Genomic DNA, 19566 nt, shown 5'->3' on the forward strand with positions numbered 1-19566 from the left:
ATTCCTGATCTGAAGAGCTATTCTTGATCCTTGCCACAACATTTTTGGTATAAAAAATGTGCAGGCATCTTCTCTGCTCCTCATTAATGACTTTGAAGCAGCTTTTTAGGTTATTGTTTCTCCTGCCTAAGAGGCTTCAGCCGCTGTGAGATCCATAGACAGTGAAATCATAGGCATGCCTGATGCTATCTGACAACTTTCTCATGTGAGGGTATAGGCACTGCATCTCATTGATGCTGAAGTTGTGCAGTAAGCTGTAGGCCTTTTGTGTGATGGAAATACTCGCTGTTGAAAATAATGTATGCTACCAGCAGGAAAATAGTACTGGAAGATCTAAAAATGTTTTCTTTGAGTTTGGATAGGAAAAGGTCACACAAATGAACTGCTTCTTCAACTGGATGTGTCTTATTTAGTGTTGATCATATAGTAAGAATGGCTTATCAGAGCAACTCTTAAAATGTTTTTGTGGATTTTTGCATTATTTTTAGGTTTGGAATTAATCTGGTTTATAATTCACTCATAAAATTATCTTTGTTGTAAAGAAAAACCATGATGCTTATAATTGTGTGTGTAATACAGATAAACCTTGTAGTACCTACAGCAGTTATATACCAGTTCTAATAAGCTATTGAAACAGCTTGTATGAAACATGTTCTGCTGAGTTTGTGTTATTAGCAGCTATTAGGTCACAGGCCACGGAGATGCCAAGTAGAGAAATACAGAAAATAGACTTGTTTATATCCTTAAATGATGTGACTTGATAGGGCTACAGGCAGAAATCCTGGCACCACTGAAAGAACTGGAGATTTTGATGTTGGCCTCACTGGGGCAAGGATTTCAACATGTCAGCGTCAGCTCTCTATTGACTTATTTATGCATTTTATCATGTAGCAAATAATTGTACTGTGTACAGGGTCGTTTTGCTGGTTTGAAGCAGAAATCTTCATTGAAATAAGTAAATTGTGATTACTGTTGGTGTGAGAGTACATAGTCATAAAATATATTTATAATTCTAAACTGTGGGGGTTTAGTTTTAATGAAGTTCAGAGATAAAATCAGTAAATGCTTATATCCATTTTTGTTGTATTCATTGAGCGAATTTGCTTAAAGATGACCAAAAATTATTAAAAGGTGGTGTTATTAAAGAAAACCTGGACAAAGTCAACAGAACTCTTACTGAGTACTAGGACTGGAAGAAGCTTTGCCCTCTGTCCACTTATTTACACATCTTACCAGCTTCAGGTGTCTGGTGTGATGTCCTTTTTTCCTGGCTGTTTTTTTCCAATGGAGCCCGGTATGTTTGCTAAACAGACAATTAAGAAAAAAAAAAGGTACAGCAATTGTCAGTTATTCTCAAAATATTCTGTAAGACTGATGATCTGTATCTCTTTTTAATACTGGAATGTGAACACTGGTAAATAATACTGACTGAAAAATAGATGAGTTACATCCTACGTTTGTTATTTGTATGGAATGGATATGTATCTGAAAGCATAAGCACAACTGTTAAATTACAATCTCGGATCCATGTATTCCAATCACTTTTCTTTTTCTCCCCACAAATGAGAAATCCAGCTTAAATCAGCTCCACTAACAGAGAGGAGTTGATGAAAACAGAGATGTAGTTCCACATGTATTTAAATTATTCTGTCTCCTTGGAAACGCTGCTGCTGCAGATGGATTTGGCTTTTGGTGGCTAAAAATATCTACTGCTTTAATAATGACAGCATGAAAGATACTGGATAAAACTACTGTGTTGTCACTAGTTTTCAAGTTCCCTAATGATTCAGGTATTCCACATGAACTACAGTTTTGCATCTTCTGTTCTGTATTGTCTGTCAGCTGCTGCCAACACTCACCAGCGTGGTGGAAATGAGATAAGGTCATTAGCCTTGGTTGGAGACCCTACTGAGAAAGGAGCATGTGTGTGGCAGGTAGGCTAGCCAGACAGTTTGAAAGCAGGTAGAAAGCTTGAGGCAGGGGGATAGGTGGAGTTACGGTGCTAGTTTGGGTATGTGTTGTGTAGTATTTCAGGCTTATTCCCAGGGAAGGCTATGACAGGAAGAGTATGCTTAAGCCCTGCCTTTGTAAATTAACAATTTGTAAATAAAAGAATGTCTCATTTATTGCAGGGTCATTAGTGATAATTTCATTATCAGTTGTATGTGTAGGTGATTGAAATATCATACAAACCACTTAAAAGTCAAATATTATCTTAAAAAGCCAAAATTTAACTTACTAAAGAACTTGTAAGAAATAGAATTACATGAAGAAATTTCATCCTTTAAAGAATTCTTTTCAGTTATGAAAATGTAGCCACTCCTTTTTTTTATCCAGTTCTTTATCATTCCTTACATATATCACAACTACTTTTGGTGTTAGCTGGTTTTCAGTACAGATGAAAAATACTGGTTTTGATCTCTTCTTCATTTCCATTGGATGGCTTCTTGCTTGTGCCCAGAAAAGGGAACAAATGACAAATATTTCCTCAGTGCTGCATGGTGAGCTATATATTCCTCTCTTATTCTTTTGTTTTGTTTAGCATAGATCAAAATTCCTAGTTAATTTTCAATTACTGAATGAGGTTTTTTTTTCCTGTTCTGCAGTGTCTTAGAGACAACACTAAAGTATTATGACGCATCGTTACAGATGAATAAGTAGTCCTCCTCAAATGAATACCAAACCCCATTTTTAAGCTGATAACAGAAGTACCAAAGGTCATTTAAAGTTGAATACTTGGCTTTGATTAATTGAAATAAGTAGTAGGAAAGAATCTGGATTCTCTCATTCTGTAAGAGACTACTGACATATTAATAAGGCAGATTATTAAATGGAGTATGGAAACTTTTCTATGAGGACAATAAAATGTAATCATGGCCTTCTTGTTGAGAATAATTTGTTTTGTATTAAGATGAGCAAGCTCTAGTTAATTTTAAACCCCCTTTCTTATAGTATGTCATTTAAGATTTTGCAGAAATAATAAGTAAATCTGAACATTGTTTGAGAAAGTAAAGGTGTGATGATAAGGTACTGGAAGTAGCATCTGTGTGTTTTACAACAGTAGTCAAGTTGAGCTAATTTGATATAAATCCGTTTATTTCGGGATATAGAAGCAGAAGTTCTCATCCGTTGAAAATAATAATGAGGTTTGTTTATCTGTCATTATGTCTAGGTTGTGCAAGATACTGATGATAGCACAGAAAGTACTGCTTTTTTTACAAAACCCTGAACTATCCATTAGTCTTGTTTCTAAACGTTAATCCCCTAAAGTTAGGTATTTTGACCTTGTTACTCATAATTATTGCCATTAATGTCAATGATTATGGCAAGAACGAGGTATGAAGTATTTTGTTCACTGTTATCTAAAATTTGCACCTAGACTTTGTGCTTTCCCTGAGATACAGTCACACACCCCTCCATACATAAACCATTAAGCTGGAAGAGTTTTCTCCTGTCCTTTGAGATAAAAGAGGTAAACTTAGTTCAGAGTTAGTGTTGCAAGTATGTTCCAGTACATTTTTGTGTCACAAGTTTGTACTGTACTTTTCAGAGCTCAAATGTTCTGATTTTGGGGGTGTTCAGGGGTTTTGTGCATATGTTTTTTTTGTTTGTGATTTTTTTTTCTTTTGTTGTTGTTCTTGTTTTGAAACTCAACACTACAGATTTCAGAGGAAAGAATGGCTAATCATATGTCAAGATGCAGAGCTCATGGGGCAGAAGGGGAGAGCTGTTGAATTTATGTGCTCTCTGCTGGCTTTGGCAAGGGTGAATGAACAGCCAGGCTGTGTGTTAAATAGCATGCGACAGGGAGCTAAGTATCATGCATCAGGGCTGTAGATGTGCGAAAGCCCCTTTGGCCTGTACCAGTCTTGACCATGCTGTGCTTTGGCAGGAGCATACGAACATATACAAGAGAGCCTACCTACCATGTTGTGTAGTTCCTCTGTAGGCAGTGCACAAGACTGATGATCATGAAAGAACAACGTGGAAGATCAGTGCTAAAATAGTACACAGACATTTTACAGTGCCAATCAGAATTGCTATCTGGGCTAATCTGGGCAAAATTTATATTACATACCACTTATTTCCAGCACTCTGTAAATTGATGTCATTTCCAGTCTCCACTACAGAGCTGAATGCTACTGCTATTCTTGTAGCTGGGAGCAGAATAATGCAAAGCCGCTGTACCAGAAATATGTGGAAAACACTATTGCAAGTCTCAGAACCTCAATCCAGTTGTTGAGCAGGGGCAAAGCAAGCCAAATGTTGTCTGTCCTTTTGCAAAGAGGTGTAGTAAAGATGTGTTGTTAGTATGCCATCTCCCTTATAGCAGATGGAAAGGTTCTCCCTATCACCTGCATGCTCACTCTTCTCTAAAAGGCTGTGTATCTATAGAAGTCACTAGGACTGGTGGCACTTTTTCTGTTTTTACGTTTCAATTTCTATGAAGAACTGTGACTTCTGGCCAGAGCTGTACTGCAAGCAGTCCTGCAAGACAGTCTAAGAACTCCTTTCTGGGTGCCCACATACAAACTTAAAAATTTCTTCTGGGATACAGATACTTCTGTTGTGGATGTCAAATACATTTAACTGTCTGTATTTTTTTTTGTTTTTGTTCTTCAAAAGAAGCAAGGGCAAATCTTCCACAGATATTTTGGATTAAGACATTTTAATTAATGAAATTTCATCATCAAAGCTTAAAATCTAGAAGTGGCCAATACCAGGTCTTCAGCAGTGTTACCCAAAGACTTTGGTAAAGACTTCATGACGGGCCCTGCTAAAAGCGTCCTAGATAACTTAGAGGTTAGGCATTATGAACCTGAGTTTGTGACTCAGCTTCAGCATGGCTTTTCTCCAGAATCGCCTGTTTGCCTCCAAGACTCAGTGTCATTTATGCATCTTCCACTCTTGTAGAAGCATTTCTTGCTGCAGCAAGCTTACAAAATTGTTATAAATGAAACATAAGCTCAAACTAAACAGCTTTTGTGGGCAAATCCTGTCTTGACAGGAAAGCTCTCTTGCTGAATGCCTCTGATTTCCACTCTGTCAGGTTGTGCCTTTGTCATTGGAGACCTAAATTCTAAGCTCCTGGATGCCTAGTTGAATTATTTCTGCTGCTTACTTGTCTCATTTTGCTCTGTGGGGAGCATGCTGAGAGAAGACTTAGGAGAACTAGGCAAGAATTTTCTTCTGTTGGCTGAATTATACAAGCATTTCGTTTAACAGTTGGTACCACTTGATGTAGCTAAGAATTGAACTTGGGCATCAGAAGGACGTTTCACTGCCACTGATATGTGGGAGTCTTGTATTTGGATGATGGAGAAGGGGATATTTACAGGCTTGGTGCCTGTAGGATCTTATGAGATACTTCTGGGAAGACTAACGGAGCTAGATCTACCACTATTGCATCTGTACTGTATGTAGGGACAGGAGGTGAGTATATGCCAACATCCTTTTTGCATTCAAAATTCATTGCCAGTGGAGCTAGTTGGCATATGTTAGAGCATAGAACAATGTGTAGGCAGTCTAGAAGATTAGTGGATTAGTAGTCAAGTGTGAAATCAGGAGTTCTGTAAAGTAATGGTATAGAAACCCTGCAAGGAGCAGATGTGCCAGAATTTGGCTTGCAAAGCCAGAACAGATTCCCAAGTTGAACTGTGCAGCCTTATCCTGCAGGATTTACTTAGAGCTATGGATTTAGCTAGACTGAAGCAGGCAAGCAGAGCAAGACTTTTCCTAGTTTATGTCTGTGTAACTTGACCACTGCTGTAGGCACAAATTTATGAGTAAGATTATACTACTGCTATTCCCTGTGCCTGTGCAGACCAGTCTCTTAAGTGGAATTAGCTTGCTATATGCTTTTAATTTTTACAGACTGTAGTAGTGAAACTATCACGAGCCTACCTCTGGCAACTGGTGCTTGTGATTAGAGCTGCCAAATACAGCAAAACATGTATTGCAAACATTAATTTGAATTCTGAACAGCTGTTTGATTCATGTTCATGTACCTCTGTTGTTCACTGTTTGCAAGCATTCATGCAAATGGCTTTTTGTCTGCATTAATGCAGTCCTTTACATGAATAGTCATTTTCACAAGCAAATAATATTCTTTGTGTGAGTGATGTTGTCACTGTAGGTGCTTTTGGTTTTGACTCTTGCTACCCTCCCCCCCATTTCAAACTGTCTGTAACACAAAGAGCAAAATAATTAAGTGCAATATGTGGAACTAAGCAAACACCTTGATTAATTCACAGCCATCTCTGCTGCTGTCGTTTATTCAGCAGGTAAGAAAAATGTCTTTTGAAAAAATCAGGCTTTGTTTGCAAGCTAAGAAAAAACCTAAATTCAAAAAGAATATTAATCACAACAAATAACCCAAACATCTCTGCTTGTGAGCATCAATATTCATGATTTCACTGGGAAATTATTTGCCAAATCTCCCTAGCATATTATAGTACATGCTGACTGGCCAGTGGGTGGGAGTTGTTTGTGATGAGTACTTTGCAGTAATGTTTTATGTGTAACATCTGTTTTCTGCATCCTCCTGTTCAGTTTGCACTCATTTGCATAGAAGTGCTTTTTGTTTGGAAGCAAATCTGTATTGCTACTACACACTTTGTCAGAATTTTTCCGTACTTTCAATTGATACATTTGAGACAAGGCAGAATGCAGTGTGACTCATAGGTCAAGTCTTGGTTTGATGCCTGCCTTTTTATTTTCGTTTTTATTTTCAGATCAGAATTTTTATGCAGATATATTTTATCATGGTATGTGATCAGCTCTCAAGAAGGAATTAGTGCAAAATAAGGTTTCATATATGGTTGAAAGAAGCATGGTCTGTCCCATGTTGCTTCCTCCCTACCCCAATGCTGGTGTGTTCTTGGACCTTTTCTCTTGTTTTTCCTGAGCTTTGGTCAGTAACTGATTCCTATAGTGAGACTTTTCTCTAAATCATGAGGATATATAATCTGAGGCCGGGTCCTATTTTATTTTTTTTTGTATCTGTTTTGCTATGCTTACTGCATATAGTACACCCTTGATGTTTATGCCTTCACAGGGCAACAGGTATGTTCCATGCTTGTTCAATTTCCCATATGATTTCTATGAGCTATATACTCTAGTGCTGAATTTAACAAAACAGTAACTTATTTTAAGATTCTGACTAGGATAAAAATCTCTTTGGAGCTTTCTTTGTTGCCGTCTGTGTTATTAGTATCTCTTTTCACATTTCAAAGCAATGGCTGAAGTGCAAGTTGGGAGAAATGGTTTTTACCTCTTCCTGTAGTGCCTGTCTGCTGTGGTCCTGGTGCTTTTGTTCTGTGGACTATTTTTCTGTTTTACTGTTTTCTGTCCATGGATGCCAGTGATACATTGAGGATATGGCAACTTAAAGTTAGGTTTTGTAGAGCAAGTTTGGCAGTGTACGTTATGGGGATAACATCATAAGAAGCAGCTTCTCCTGGAAGCACAGTCATCCCTCCCCTCCACTCAGTAACTCTTTTTGGGCTTTTCACTGGGGTTTGGAAATACCCACTTGCTGCAATGAGGCTGTTACCATGGTTTTCTGAGATTTCCAGTCTTTTCAGGTGCAAGAGAAAAATCAATCCAGCTAGGCTTTTATATTATTTTACTTTGTAGGTTCCAGGTAGTATTGTGACTGTGTTAAATATATCCCCCACGTTTACATGGGATTTTTGTCTTCTGGTAATAACATGTTGCTACTGAACCCTTTAAATGGATGGTGCCTGCCAATTGTTTGGCATTGTAGCAAGGCAAAGCCTGTTGCCATGGAGCTTTGAGGACTTGCTTCGCCAGTCAGCATACCTGCAGCTAGAGAGCTGGTTAAATGATCTCTTTGTAGGAGCAGTTTCTTCAGGGTAGAGAAAAATTAGGAAAGAAGGGAGGAAAAAATGGATGTGGGGGGTGTTTAAGAAAGATACATCCTTCTCACAGCCCATATCCATCATATGTTTCTACTGTGTCAAGTTGCCATCTCCTTGAAGAATCCTTAATTGTCAGGCAATTGGTGTCTGACTTAAAGCTCACAACAGTGCATGTAGCTGATTTTCCTTGCTTTAATTCTGCTCCCCCTGTTTCAAATTTCCTTTGCTTTGCTGTGGATTAATGCCATGTTAGCACGGTGAGGAGCATGGCAGAGGATGATGTATCTCATCTCTGTGCAAGGATTTTTTTTTTGTGCAGGATATATCATCAAACAGGAAAGCTTTCAGTGCTTGCTTGTTACTCAGTTGTGAGAATCAGCAGGATGCTGCTCCAAATCAGTCTCAGCTACTAGGCAGCTATTTAATAATTATCCAGAAAGGTCTGTTTCTCATTGAACTTTTCAAGCCAACTTTCTCCCTTTTTCACCTAGACTGACAAGTCTGATGTAGTAGATATCTAGCTGTAGCTGGTGGCTGATTTTTCTGGAGGCTGGGCCTCACTGGTGTCTTACTGGAAGTCCAAAAATACTGACACCTGTGTTTGTTTTTCTTAGTCATGTGGTGTAGTTTGGTTCCTACAGTCAGTTGTGAACTTTTGTGTACTGTGTACTGGATTTTATGCAGAAATACATACGTTTTCTCATTTTTCCTCAGAATATACGTGTTGCTGTAGTACTTCTGTGTTTGAAATTATTGCCAACCTATACAATGTATTGTCTTGCATGCAGTGACTTTTGTGTTAGCAAAATTGTACCACTGTGTAGTTATATTACCCTTTATGATTCCTGTTACCAAATATGTGGTGTATTTGTAAGTATTACTTTCCATTCATATATTGAAAATTTGACTTGTCTAAGTCTTCAGTGTGGTGTTCCCTAAACTTGGAGAGTCTTCAGTTCAAATGAGGTTGGGTTCAAATTTCTGTGTGACTGCAGTTACTTCTATTTGATTCCCCCAAATCTGAAATTACTGATGCAGTCGTAGCTCAGGTGCAGGAAGAACAACAATTCAGTATGAATTCCCTGTCCTGGTTCCTTCATTAGGGACTTAGGGAACCTGTTGAGATATTTTGAGATATATTTCTGAGATAGTTGAGATATATTGAGATATATGAGATATATATTTGAGATATATTGAGATAACTTTGTGACCTCACTGCTGTTGTAAGTTTGACTTTTGCTTATTCCTATTGTTTTCTCTTCCACTGGAATGTATCATATGTGTCACTGTGCTTCTTTTGTCCTAGTTCCTAGAGATGTGGCTCTTGCTCAGGTACTACACGATGCCCATGTAAATGAGGCGTGGGTTAAATGTATCAGCCTTAGGCGCTGCTCTGCAGATGTGCCTCCTTCTGAAGACTACTGGCTTATGGTGTGGCAGCTGTTTATACAGATGTTATTCTAAAGGGATCTCCTGCTGGCACATAATGTGTATAAACAGTTTTAGATACTTTTTAATCTATCTCTCGGATAGCCAAGCTCTTGAGTAATGGAAGTCTCTCTTTTCCCAAGTGTAGCATTTTCCTGGGGAGACCTGATAGCACAGAGACTGGAATTAACAGATCTCAGGCAAGTGGCAATACCTAAAGTTTATCACAACGACTACTTTGTCAAACAATCTTCTTGATAATCTTCCTGGAAGAAATTCATGACAAAAACTGGGCAACAGGTATATGCCTTCTTTATGTGTTGTGGTAATATTCAGGTTCTGCAGTATTCCTGTACCTCCTGGCTTACCTTGATCAGCTAGCTGGGCATAGAGCTAACCTGTATGTCACTTTCAAGGATCCTGGGAATCATTTCTTATAGTTAATTTCATATATCTTCATGATAAAATGGATTTTCTTCTACCAGGGCATGACACTTGGCACAAACAGGCAATGCCAAATGCAAGCAAGTTTAAAACCCTTTGGTGTGAAAAATACTTGTTTCTGCTACTAACTGTGAACTTCTCTGGCTATTGAGACTGTCACTGTATGCAACAACTTTACTAATGTGCAAGATGCATGTTAGTCATCCAGTTGCTGGTATACTTGCAGAAGACAATGTCTGACAAAAGGGCTGTTGTCTGGACATCATCTCAAGCTATGAGAGTTGTTGCTTTCTGACAGTCTGCGCACTAGTGATGATAGCAGTTACTAGGGTTGCCTTGCAGTGCAATTATGACTCAGGTTCTTTGAACACGGAATTTCATGATTCCTGTAGCCACAGTTTAAATGGGCTTGGGCATGGGTTTGACCCAGGTCTCACTTGTACAACAAACTCTTTGTCAGCTCATTTCTTTCTTTCTTTACTGAGATGTTTGAGTGTAAGCATTTTCTTTCTCACACTCCAGCTGCTTCTTCACCCTCTTCTGCAGTCAAGCTATAATCCTGTGGATTTGATATTGCAGGCTGTTGCCATGGAAATAATGGTGATTTCACTACTTCAGTGCTACAAGCACTGCGGGAGGCAATAGAAACGGTGGTTAGCAACAGATACAGTGAGGACGTGGGGGACAGTTCAGGGGAGTTCTTTATGATCTTTTTTTTTTGGGGGGGGTCTTCTCCCTCTCTATTATTGTTTTTTCAGTATTTGTTATTCTCTTTTTTTTTTTTGATGGGATTTTATTAAAGGCTGATGGGTAACAATTTCATGTATTTTTTTTCTCTTTTTTTTTTTCTGCCCAGGTTGTAGCTAAGTGCTGCTTTCCTTTTTGTCAGAATAAACCACAATGCTTTCTTTGCAGCTGGTAATAATTCATTTCTGGACAAAGGGCAAAGGTTGAGATGTAAGCACATTCTGTTTAAGTCATGTCTTTAGCCTGCAGAAATCCCTTTCAGGAAAACTTGTGGTGGTGGTGATTTTTTTTTTTTGGTTTGGTTTTGGTGGTTTTTGTTTGTTTGTTTGCTTATTTGTTTTCATTTTTGGGATGTTGGTTTTTTGGTTTGGGGTTTTGTTTTCTTCCATAAATAGTAAATGAAGCTGGGAACATCATGTCTGACACATGCATTTAAAGCTGTCTGTGTGATTGACAGGATTCAAACCTAATACATTCATTATTTAATTTGTAGTGTGCTCTGCATACAAAAAAGATCGGTGCTGGAGATCATCTTATGCAGCATCTGTTCTTAGCATTATGTTGTGATTCCACATGTATACTGAAATCTTTTCTCTAAATTAGTCACATCCATAAAGGTAGAATGAAACCTACTGCAGAAATCAACTTGGTTCTAAAATGAATTGGCAGCTTAAGAAGCTGAAGGCAAATGGCATGGAGAAGAATGAGAAGTTTTGAAACTATATGCTTGAAAGCATCAAACAGCAGTCTTTTTTTCCCAAATACTTACAACAGGGTTCCACTGATTAGCATAGTCAGAGAGCAGATATTATCTGTAACTTTTAAATTAAGATCTTAGAACTAATTTTCAGTCTTCAATAGGATGTCATCAGTAACGATGGTGACAGTAAACTTTTAAGATCATTTTTAATTAAATCAAGAAAAAGTGTTTCAGCCTATCAGATGCTTTAAAATGATCTAGGAATTGCTTTAAAAATATTTTGATCTTTTTCTGCTTGATAGTCCATAAATGGAGATAAGAAGACAAGCTATTACGTACGAAAGGGAAACAATAAGGAATGTCCAACGTGCCTCTGGCTTTGTTGGGCAGTGTTATTAGGAAGACCATAGGAAGTTCATAAGGATAGATTAGGAAGACCATTAGGAAGTTCATAAGGATAGATTCAGTCCCTTGATACCTTGTGTGAATGGAAATAGAATATGTGTGTGCCAGTACTCATATCTGAATTTCACGAAAGCCTTGCAAAAAACTTATGCATAAATTAAAATGACAAAATGAGCCAGAAATATGTTTGCAGGGCCTGGCCTGAAAAGATGCTAAGTATTTTATGGTCTTAAATCTAACTGAGAATGTGAGCATTTGATAGTACTGAGTATTACATATACCAGGCTTTTAAAATAAATCGAGAAAACGTTTCCTCTGTGAACTATATTTATTAGTGAACACTGATTTGTCATGTAATGTCTCCTCATGGCAACTAAGTTTTTAAGCTTTGTATAAAGGCACATGTCTGCTGAATTGTATTGGGTTATATATACTTTATGCTTGGCCCAAATTTGCTGTGTAACTGAAAAATTTGCATTTTTTCATGCATGATATTGGTTATAAAATTTTGTCTGTGTCGCTATAATACAAGTAGCATTTACCATCTGCATGTAAGAAGGTCAGTGAGGTGATGAATATACTATTTTTTTACTCCTTCCTGGAAAAGTTATTTAAAACTCTTGGTAAGGCACCATTTACTACAGGTGGTAGTATCTGATTGATACATGAACTTCTCCATGATAAAGGAATTTGAAGGCCTGGACAACAGGCAGGTATTTCGGTGCCTCATTGCCTCTGTTCCTGTTACAGGTGCATGTGACAGCATCGCAGCAATGAGTGGAATTTTAAAGAGGAAGTTTGAAGAAGTTGATGGCACTTCACCTTGTTCCTGTGTGTGGGAATCAGATGATGACATTTCTAGCAGTGAAAGTGCTGACAGTGGAAGTAATGTCCATCCATCCACTTCTAATCATTTTACTCGTAAGTACTAAAGTGATGTGTAGGGCATGATATGCCTTTTTATACCAGCTAAGGAAGGTTCATTTTATGTGGCAGAAATACAGTAGTCTATCTGATTGTATTTTGAAGCATTTTTCTGTTTTATTACATTTAAATGTTGACACTGTAAGGAAGTACTTCTTTTTGAAAAATAACTATTTCCTAGTTGTTGTTTATGTAAAAAAAATTGTACATCAGTGAGTTTCTGAGAAAACTCTGCTTGTATATTGTCATTTACATCTAGATAGTGTGAAATATTTTCAATATAGAGAACATCTTCCATTTTGGGTGATGATTTGGGTGGGGAAAAAGGGAAAATCAGCAGTCACAAAGTTTGAACACCAGTGTTTCTGCATAACACTATCTGTTCAGAGTTGAGTAATGTGTGCCATCTGTGACAGAATAGCTGATTCCTCAGATCATTCGTCTGCTTAAGCCAATGCAACCACACAGCCCTCAGTCCTTCCACGCATTACAGGAGTAAACAGAGGAAATGTGTAATTCTCCCTGAAAAAATGTTAGATTCATATTTGATGTCTGCAGGATACACTTGAACAGAAATCTTGTTCCCACTCAACCAACTGAATATGAATAGTTAATTTGCAGAATATTTTGCTTTTGACTTCTCAGGTTGAGGTTACCAGTTAGTAAGCTTGTATAATTTGTGGAATCTACATAAAGCCTCGTATCTGCAGTAAACCATGTGTGTAAATGACTAGCAGTAAGTGATCCAGACTTTATTTTGCAATTTGTATGTAGCAGCTAGAAGGCTTTCTTAATTTGTTCTTTTTTTGTTTTCTTTTCGGGGGGGTTCTTTTTTTATTTTTTTTTTTTTTAACTCCCTATCTAATAATGCTGGGCTAGAGCTGTTTACGAATTACAGCTGGCAACAGGGTTAGTGTAGTTCTTTATCTAAAAAACAATAAGGAAGAGCCTAAAACTCCCCCACCAGCCCACACAGAAGGGAGGAGGACCAGTAATGCAGAAGAATGGAAGCTTGCAATGGAAAGGACCAGCAGAAGGAAGAGACTTTCCTCAAACCCTGAGGTGCCCTTGCAAAACCGCTTTACCAGTCTGCATACTGAAGACGAAAGATCCATCATATCAGAAGACATGCTGGAGCTGAGTCTGATCTGCTTCTGTATAGAATCATAGAATGGTTTGGATTGGAAAAGACCTTAAGATCATGTAGTTCCAATCCCCTGCCATGGGCAGAGACACCTCCACCCTAGACCATGTCACCCAAGGCCTTGTCCAGCCTGGCCTTGAACACTGCCAGGGACCATTGCAACTAAAAAAAGGCGACAGATGTTAGTAGTAGGCAACTCTTTTCTGGGGGGGCACAGAGGCACCCATTTTCTAGCCTGATGCGCTCTCTTGAGAAGTGTGCTGCTTATAGGGTGCTTGTATCAGGGATGTTATTCAGAGACTACCAAGCCTCATTAAATCAACTTACTGTTATCTGCATCTGTTGTTTCATATGGGCACCAGTGATACATCCAGGAGAAGTCTCAGGAGTATCAAGTCTCAGGAGTATCAAGGAGTACAGACCTCTGGGATCTATTTGCCACTTCGTACTACCAAATCTGTGTGTACATCCGGTCTTCTGATTTGGTACTTTGAGTACTGCTGCCTTACCTCTGTGAGTGCAATGGCAGCCCAGTACTGAGTGGTTTGCAAAGCCCAGGTTTTCTGTAGGCTTCTTTCTGAATTTAGAGTATTAGTGGAAAGAAGAGAGACTGGGGTTATTTGAGACACAAGTAGTTGAGGGATGTCCCGCTCCTTCCCCCTCCCCAACTCATTACCCTGCTTTGATTGTGTTTGAGGCTCTTGCTGTTGGAACTTGAACTCTCCAATTTAGCGGTGGAATTTTCAGCCTGGAATTTCTTCCACTTGGAAGTCTGCCAGTGCTTTTGTCTACTGAATAGGCTTCAGGGCATGACGCATATACATTTATTTTGCTTAGCTATCATTTGTTTTCCATTTGAATTTGTTTTTTGGTTTTGGTTTGGTGGTTTTTTTTTGTGTGAGTGTGTGTGTGTTTTTGGTTCTTTTTTCCCTTTTCATTTTCATTATTTCATTCTTGACAAAGCCACAATCCATTTGCTCATGTTTCTGTAGGCAACAGCAGTACTTTTCTAATGCAGCTGTCTCGGTAAGTATTTTGTGTGATACTTTTTTCTGTGGGAGTGAAAAACCCAAAACATCCTGGCTTCTGTGACAGCAGACTTTATAAATCACAAAGTAACTAAACCAGTTCAAGTGCTTTTGTAAAGCAGAAATAAACAATAAAGATTGAATTTAAAGAGCTTGGCTCTCCATAGCTGAATCTTGTACAATTTAGCTGCATCAAAATAGAAGCTGCCACATCAACTTCTTTTTACAGTGGTGTTTCTGTAGCGTGGTGAAAAATCAGACCTGTAGCCTAAGAAAACATAGTATTTCATGTAAATTAGCTGAGAAACTTCTGGTTATTTTCCTGTTTGTTACCTCAAAGAAAATTTGGCAATTCCTATATAACAGTTTTATTTTCCCAATTTTGCTAGCATCTATTGGTTTTGGAATATACTTTTATATTTTTCTGGGGAGAATGGGTTTATTGGAGTGATTGCTGCAGCAGATGGCTGTTTACTAAAGGTTTTTCAAAGGATCGGGAGTTGCATATATTGTATCAGAACTTAGTTTTTCAATTAGATTCTGGTAATACTGGTTTTCGGATTCCTCCATTGATGTTGTTTTCTATTAGTTATCAGCTTCTGCAAAACCCAAATGGCAAGTTTATTAAAAAATCAAAAATATCTATAACTGTAAAATGGAAACCAGTATTTGCAAAGAAAGATTATTGGTGTGAGAAAGTTGCAGGATTGGGTTGCATAGTGTTTGAATACAGGGCAGAACAAGCAAATACACCTTACTGTTGCAGACAACTCTATCCTTACAAGCATATGTTACACACATAACAGCAGGCTTTTAGAATATGTAAGATGTTTGCTCTAGCCTCATCTGAGATCAGTGTAAATTCCCCCCCCCCCCCCCCCATACCACTTTATGCAGTAATGCATTTATTCTATACATGTTTCATGAAATCTGGGCTCCTACTGTGTGCCCAAACCTATTCTGCTGTTCAGAAAAATCTAAATATACTCATAAATTTTCACTCTTCTTTATCAGCACATGTGCAGATTCATTGCTTCTCCAAAGGACTGCTGAGACCCACAACAGAAATCTAAAAAATCCTCTTCTATGCCATGAGCTCCAGTAATCTCTGTCAGCACACAGTAATTCTTTGTGATGGTAGAATGTATCATTATAACAATATTTTATAAACTGCATACAGATTAAAGCTGTTAATAATTAATAGTCAACACTTTATATTAATCTCTATATTTCTTTTCCTGTGGCACCATGTTTTATTCAAAAATAAATGTTGGGTGTATCCAAATCAGGTAAATGATTAGAGTAGCATTATATTGCTTTTCATTTCCTTAGTGACATCCATGGAAATGAATGTGACTTTTTCAATAAATATGTATGTCTGTGTGTTTGTGTACATGTGTGTATATAGGTATAGCTTGAAAAAAACATAACTATGTATGTGTGTAACTATAATTTGTGTGTAAATGTAATCTGAGAAAGCATATGCACTTGTGTACATATATATGTACAAGTGCAGTAAATGTGGTAATGGCATATGGAAATACTGAGTGGTATTTTAAATTTGTGAATTTGTGCTGGCCCAAACTTTCTCAGGTGCAACTGGAAAGTTTCTCTAATTTATTTCAGTTGACTTTCTGTGGATGCATGTTACAGACCAGCTATGCTCACCATTCTTTCCAGACTGGCCAAACTATTGAAAACTATAATCATGCCTATTGCTATAAGATCCTTGTAAGATGTGGGGAACTGCTTGACCCCCTGGTTCAATTCATCCTTCATGCTGGAAGGATTTCCAGCATGAAAACCTGAGCCAGCGGACGTTTTCCATTTTGCTTGTTGTTATGTCATGACTGACGTCAGTTTTTACTGTTTCTATGACAACCATATTTTTTGATTGGTAAAGAATAAAGTGCTAAAAGATAATTTTTTTTTTTTTTTTGACTGTACGGTATTTTTTCATCAAAGGAGTGAAGACATTGCAATGCTTTTCGCTAATCAGTGTTATAATTGAATTGCTGCCTAAATGCGCATACCTGTTTGTGGCAGATTCCGCGTATAATAATTTTTCAGATAGAACAGATAAGAAAATATCCCTATTACAGTTGCCAAATAACCTTCTGAAAAATTAATGATAATTTGTACTTCCAATTTAGGACATCCTTATTTGTCAAATCATGTCGATATTTAAATTCCAATGTTAACCTGTAAAGAAATGTACTTATCAGGACATGGCTCAAAGCAACATACTGGGTTGTTCTCTGAGATTCTTTAGCGATTTTTGCAAGTCAGCAGCAAAGTGGTACTTGGGAACTGATGATGGAATTTCATCAGGTGGAAGTCAAAAAGAAGCAGGTAAGAATAACAAGAACATGGCTTGCTGGGTTATAAGAGAACAGAGAGAGGGGTCAGAATGCACAGGTGAACAATTAGTGGTTACTTGGGAAACAGAGCAAGGAGCTAATACAGGGCTGGTCAGGGTGAGAAGATGGCTTATTGACTGTGTCTTTATGAAGGAAAAGAGAGGATGAGGTTTCCTGAGACAAGAGGGGCTTGATAAGCAACAGGGTGTTTTTCAGTAAGAACAAGAAAGCAGTGGTAACAGATTTTACTTGGTAAATATGTCAGTTTGCAGAAAGGGCTACAGATTGGCTGGCTCATAACTGGGAAAAAAGGGAGGGCTAATGAACAGCATGAGAATGAGACATCTTATCAAGATCAAAGGAATTTAATGCTCCAGCAGTTTGCATATTCTTAGTCAGTGAAAGTGACTCATACTCTCACTACATTGATGTGTATGGAACATATTTCAAAAGCACATTTAGAAAATCACTGGGAAGTGTTGATTGGGATTCTGTAGTGCTTCTGGATCTGTTCTGCTTATATTAGAAAAAAGCACCTTGCACTAAGAATGTATGTATAAATCCCGGTCCATATTCAGGAGTATGTACCATCAGCAGGTCTGGAACCATCTTTTGCAGGCAAAATCTAGTTCAGAATGATGCTAGTGTGATGTGTGAAATTGTATTTGCTGACTGGCTCTTGTCTATGAGATTAGCTAAAAATTAAAAATAATGGTTGGATTTTTGTCCTTGATTTGTGATGCAGAATAAAAATTAGATTCACAATTGGAGTAGTGTAGCACATCAAGTCTTAGTCACTAGTTTTATACTTTTTATAGCAGTTGATGTCTCTAGATGCTATTACAATACGAAAAATAAATTTAATAACTTTACAATCTAATTTATAGACATATCTATATATGAAGTTTGTTGTTTTTTTTTCACCTGTGACATGCATGAAGTTTTAGTAATACAAAATCATGATAACAATTGCATTCTTGACAAAGAGTAATGTGCTTGCGCTCAAAGTCTTTAAAATTCTCTCAGAAGATCTTTTCAACTAACTTCTAGCTTGGATTTGTAGGTCTTACCAAACATCTTTTTCTGGAGAATCCATGAAGCTGGGATACAGATTTTAGTGAAGATTTGCTTCATGGTCTTTACAAATAGTACCAGTATTTTCAAATGTGTTTCTAAGGGTAAAAACCTTAAGATGTCTTGGATGCTAAAAGTAGCTGTCCTGCTCCGCAGACATGAAGCAGAATTATGACAACATTTGGATACTAGTGAAAGCTGTGGGTGGCCTTATACCATTACATTAGCTTTTGCAGGGAGATCATTAATGAATCAAATCTTATTCCTAGTGAGTCCCAGTGGCCTCTTAGCAGCTTTCTCTGAATTTGCAAATTAAGCTTCAGGAAGACTATTACAATATCTTCTCATCTAGTGCAATATCTTGTTTCGTATATTTGGTACACATTCTGTGTTTTATACTGGTTTGCAGCTTTTACTACCAGTCTTTAAAGATGGCTTTAAAGATGTTTTGAAATTTAAAAGCAAGTTAGAGCTTTTGATAAATTATATTGTCTTATTCTCCATTACTGTAAACGTTATAACTAATGTCAGTATATACCACCCCTCAATACATGAGCCATTGGGTAGTGTTTTCTCCTTCTCTCTTTGCCCACACTAGCAACTGATTCAGCAAAACGCCTGACTGAGGGGAGTTAACACCAGAAGGACAGCGGCATAAAAACCCAGTTTCTATTGGTGGTGGATCTTCTTCTAGAGGTTCATTCCATTCTGTGGTTTGCTCCTGCTCAAAGGTTTTTTTTTTTCCCTATCAGTTAATGCAGCTTCCAAATATGTTGTTTGTGTGACCATGCTGTAAGAGGTCTTAGGTCTCTAACAGTGAGTTGAGAATAGCCTCCTGTGCTGTTTTTGTTTGTTTTCATTTTGTTTGTGTGGGCTTTTTGGATGCTTGTGGGTTTTCTTGTTTGCTTGGGTTTTTTTTTAATAGACTAGCAGTTGTTCTTGTAAAGCAGAATTAACAAGCAGATGAATTTAGGAGGTTTATCTTTTCTTGGTGCTTCATGATGCAACTGTTCTGATGGTTACAAGAACGATGCCACTGTATCTTGTCTCTGTTTCAGTATTATCAGCCTTCAGTGATCAAGTGTTTTCTATTCTGTTTTTTTGTCATCTGTATTGTGCTTGGGCTTCTTGGTCCTATTGGGCCTAGACTGGACTGGCTTAAGATGAAGGCCTGTGTCTGGATACAAAAAATACAGACTTCCTTCCTCCCTCAGATAATTTAGCCTTGTAAGACATCAAGCATATGGGAATTACTGACCTATGAGCAAACTATTAAAGAACTTTGAAACATTGGGAAAAAGGAGAGTATTCTGCCTGTCAGAAGCTGTATTGTCCTCATGCTTTCTTTTTCTGCTGTAGACCAGCCTCATCTCCCACATGTCCTGCTGTTTGCTGAGCTGTCCTGGTGCCCATGGCAATTCACTGGTGT

General features: G+C 37.8%; 1 protein-coding gene across 5 annotated transcripts in view; it reads left to right on the plus strand.

Annotated features, from left to right (window-relative positions):
• CSRNP3 (cysteine and serine rich nuclear protein 3) overlaps nucleotides 1-19566 on the plus strand; it is a 101712-nt gene that overhangs the window by 19195 nt on the left and 62951 nt on the right. For 2 of the 5 annotated variants that reach the window (XM_061452403.1, XM_061452340.1), the window contains exon 2: nucleotides 12358-12528. The exons of 2 other annotated variants lie outside the window; for them this stretch is intronic. In XM_061452403.1, coding sequence (XP_061308387.1) covers nucleotides 12381-12528 — 148 coding nt within the window. In that variant the 5' untranslated portion in view covers nucleotides 12358-12380. Of the gene's footprint in view, nucleotides 1-12357; nucleotides 12529-14667; nucleotides 14702-19566 lie in introns of those variants that run through there. One more of the 5 variants, XM_061452368.1, reaches the window with a different exon arrangement.

The sequence above is a fragment of the Pezoporus flaviventris genome, unplaced genomic scaffold (genome assembly GCF_033815535.1).
Source record: "Pezoporus flaviventris isolate CSIRO_AGI_PZ_B2104156 unplaced genomic scaffold, CSIRO_AGI_Pfla_v1 ptg000001l, whole genome shotgun sequence".
Classification (NCBI taxonomy): Eukaryota; Metazoa; Chordata; class Aves; order Psittaciformes; family Psittacidae; genus Pezoporus; species Pezoporus flaviventris.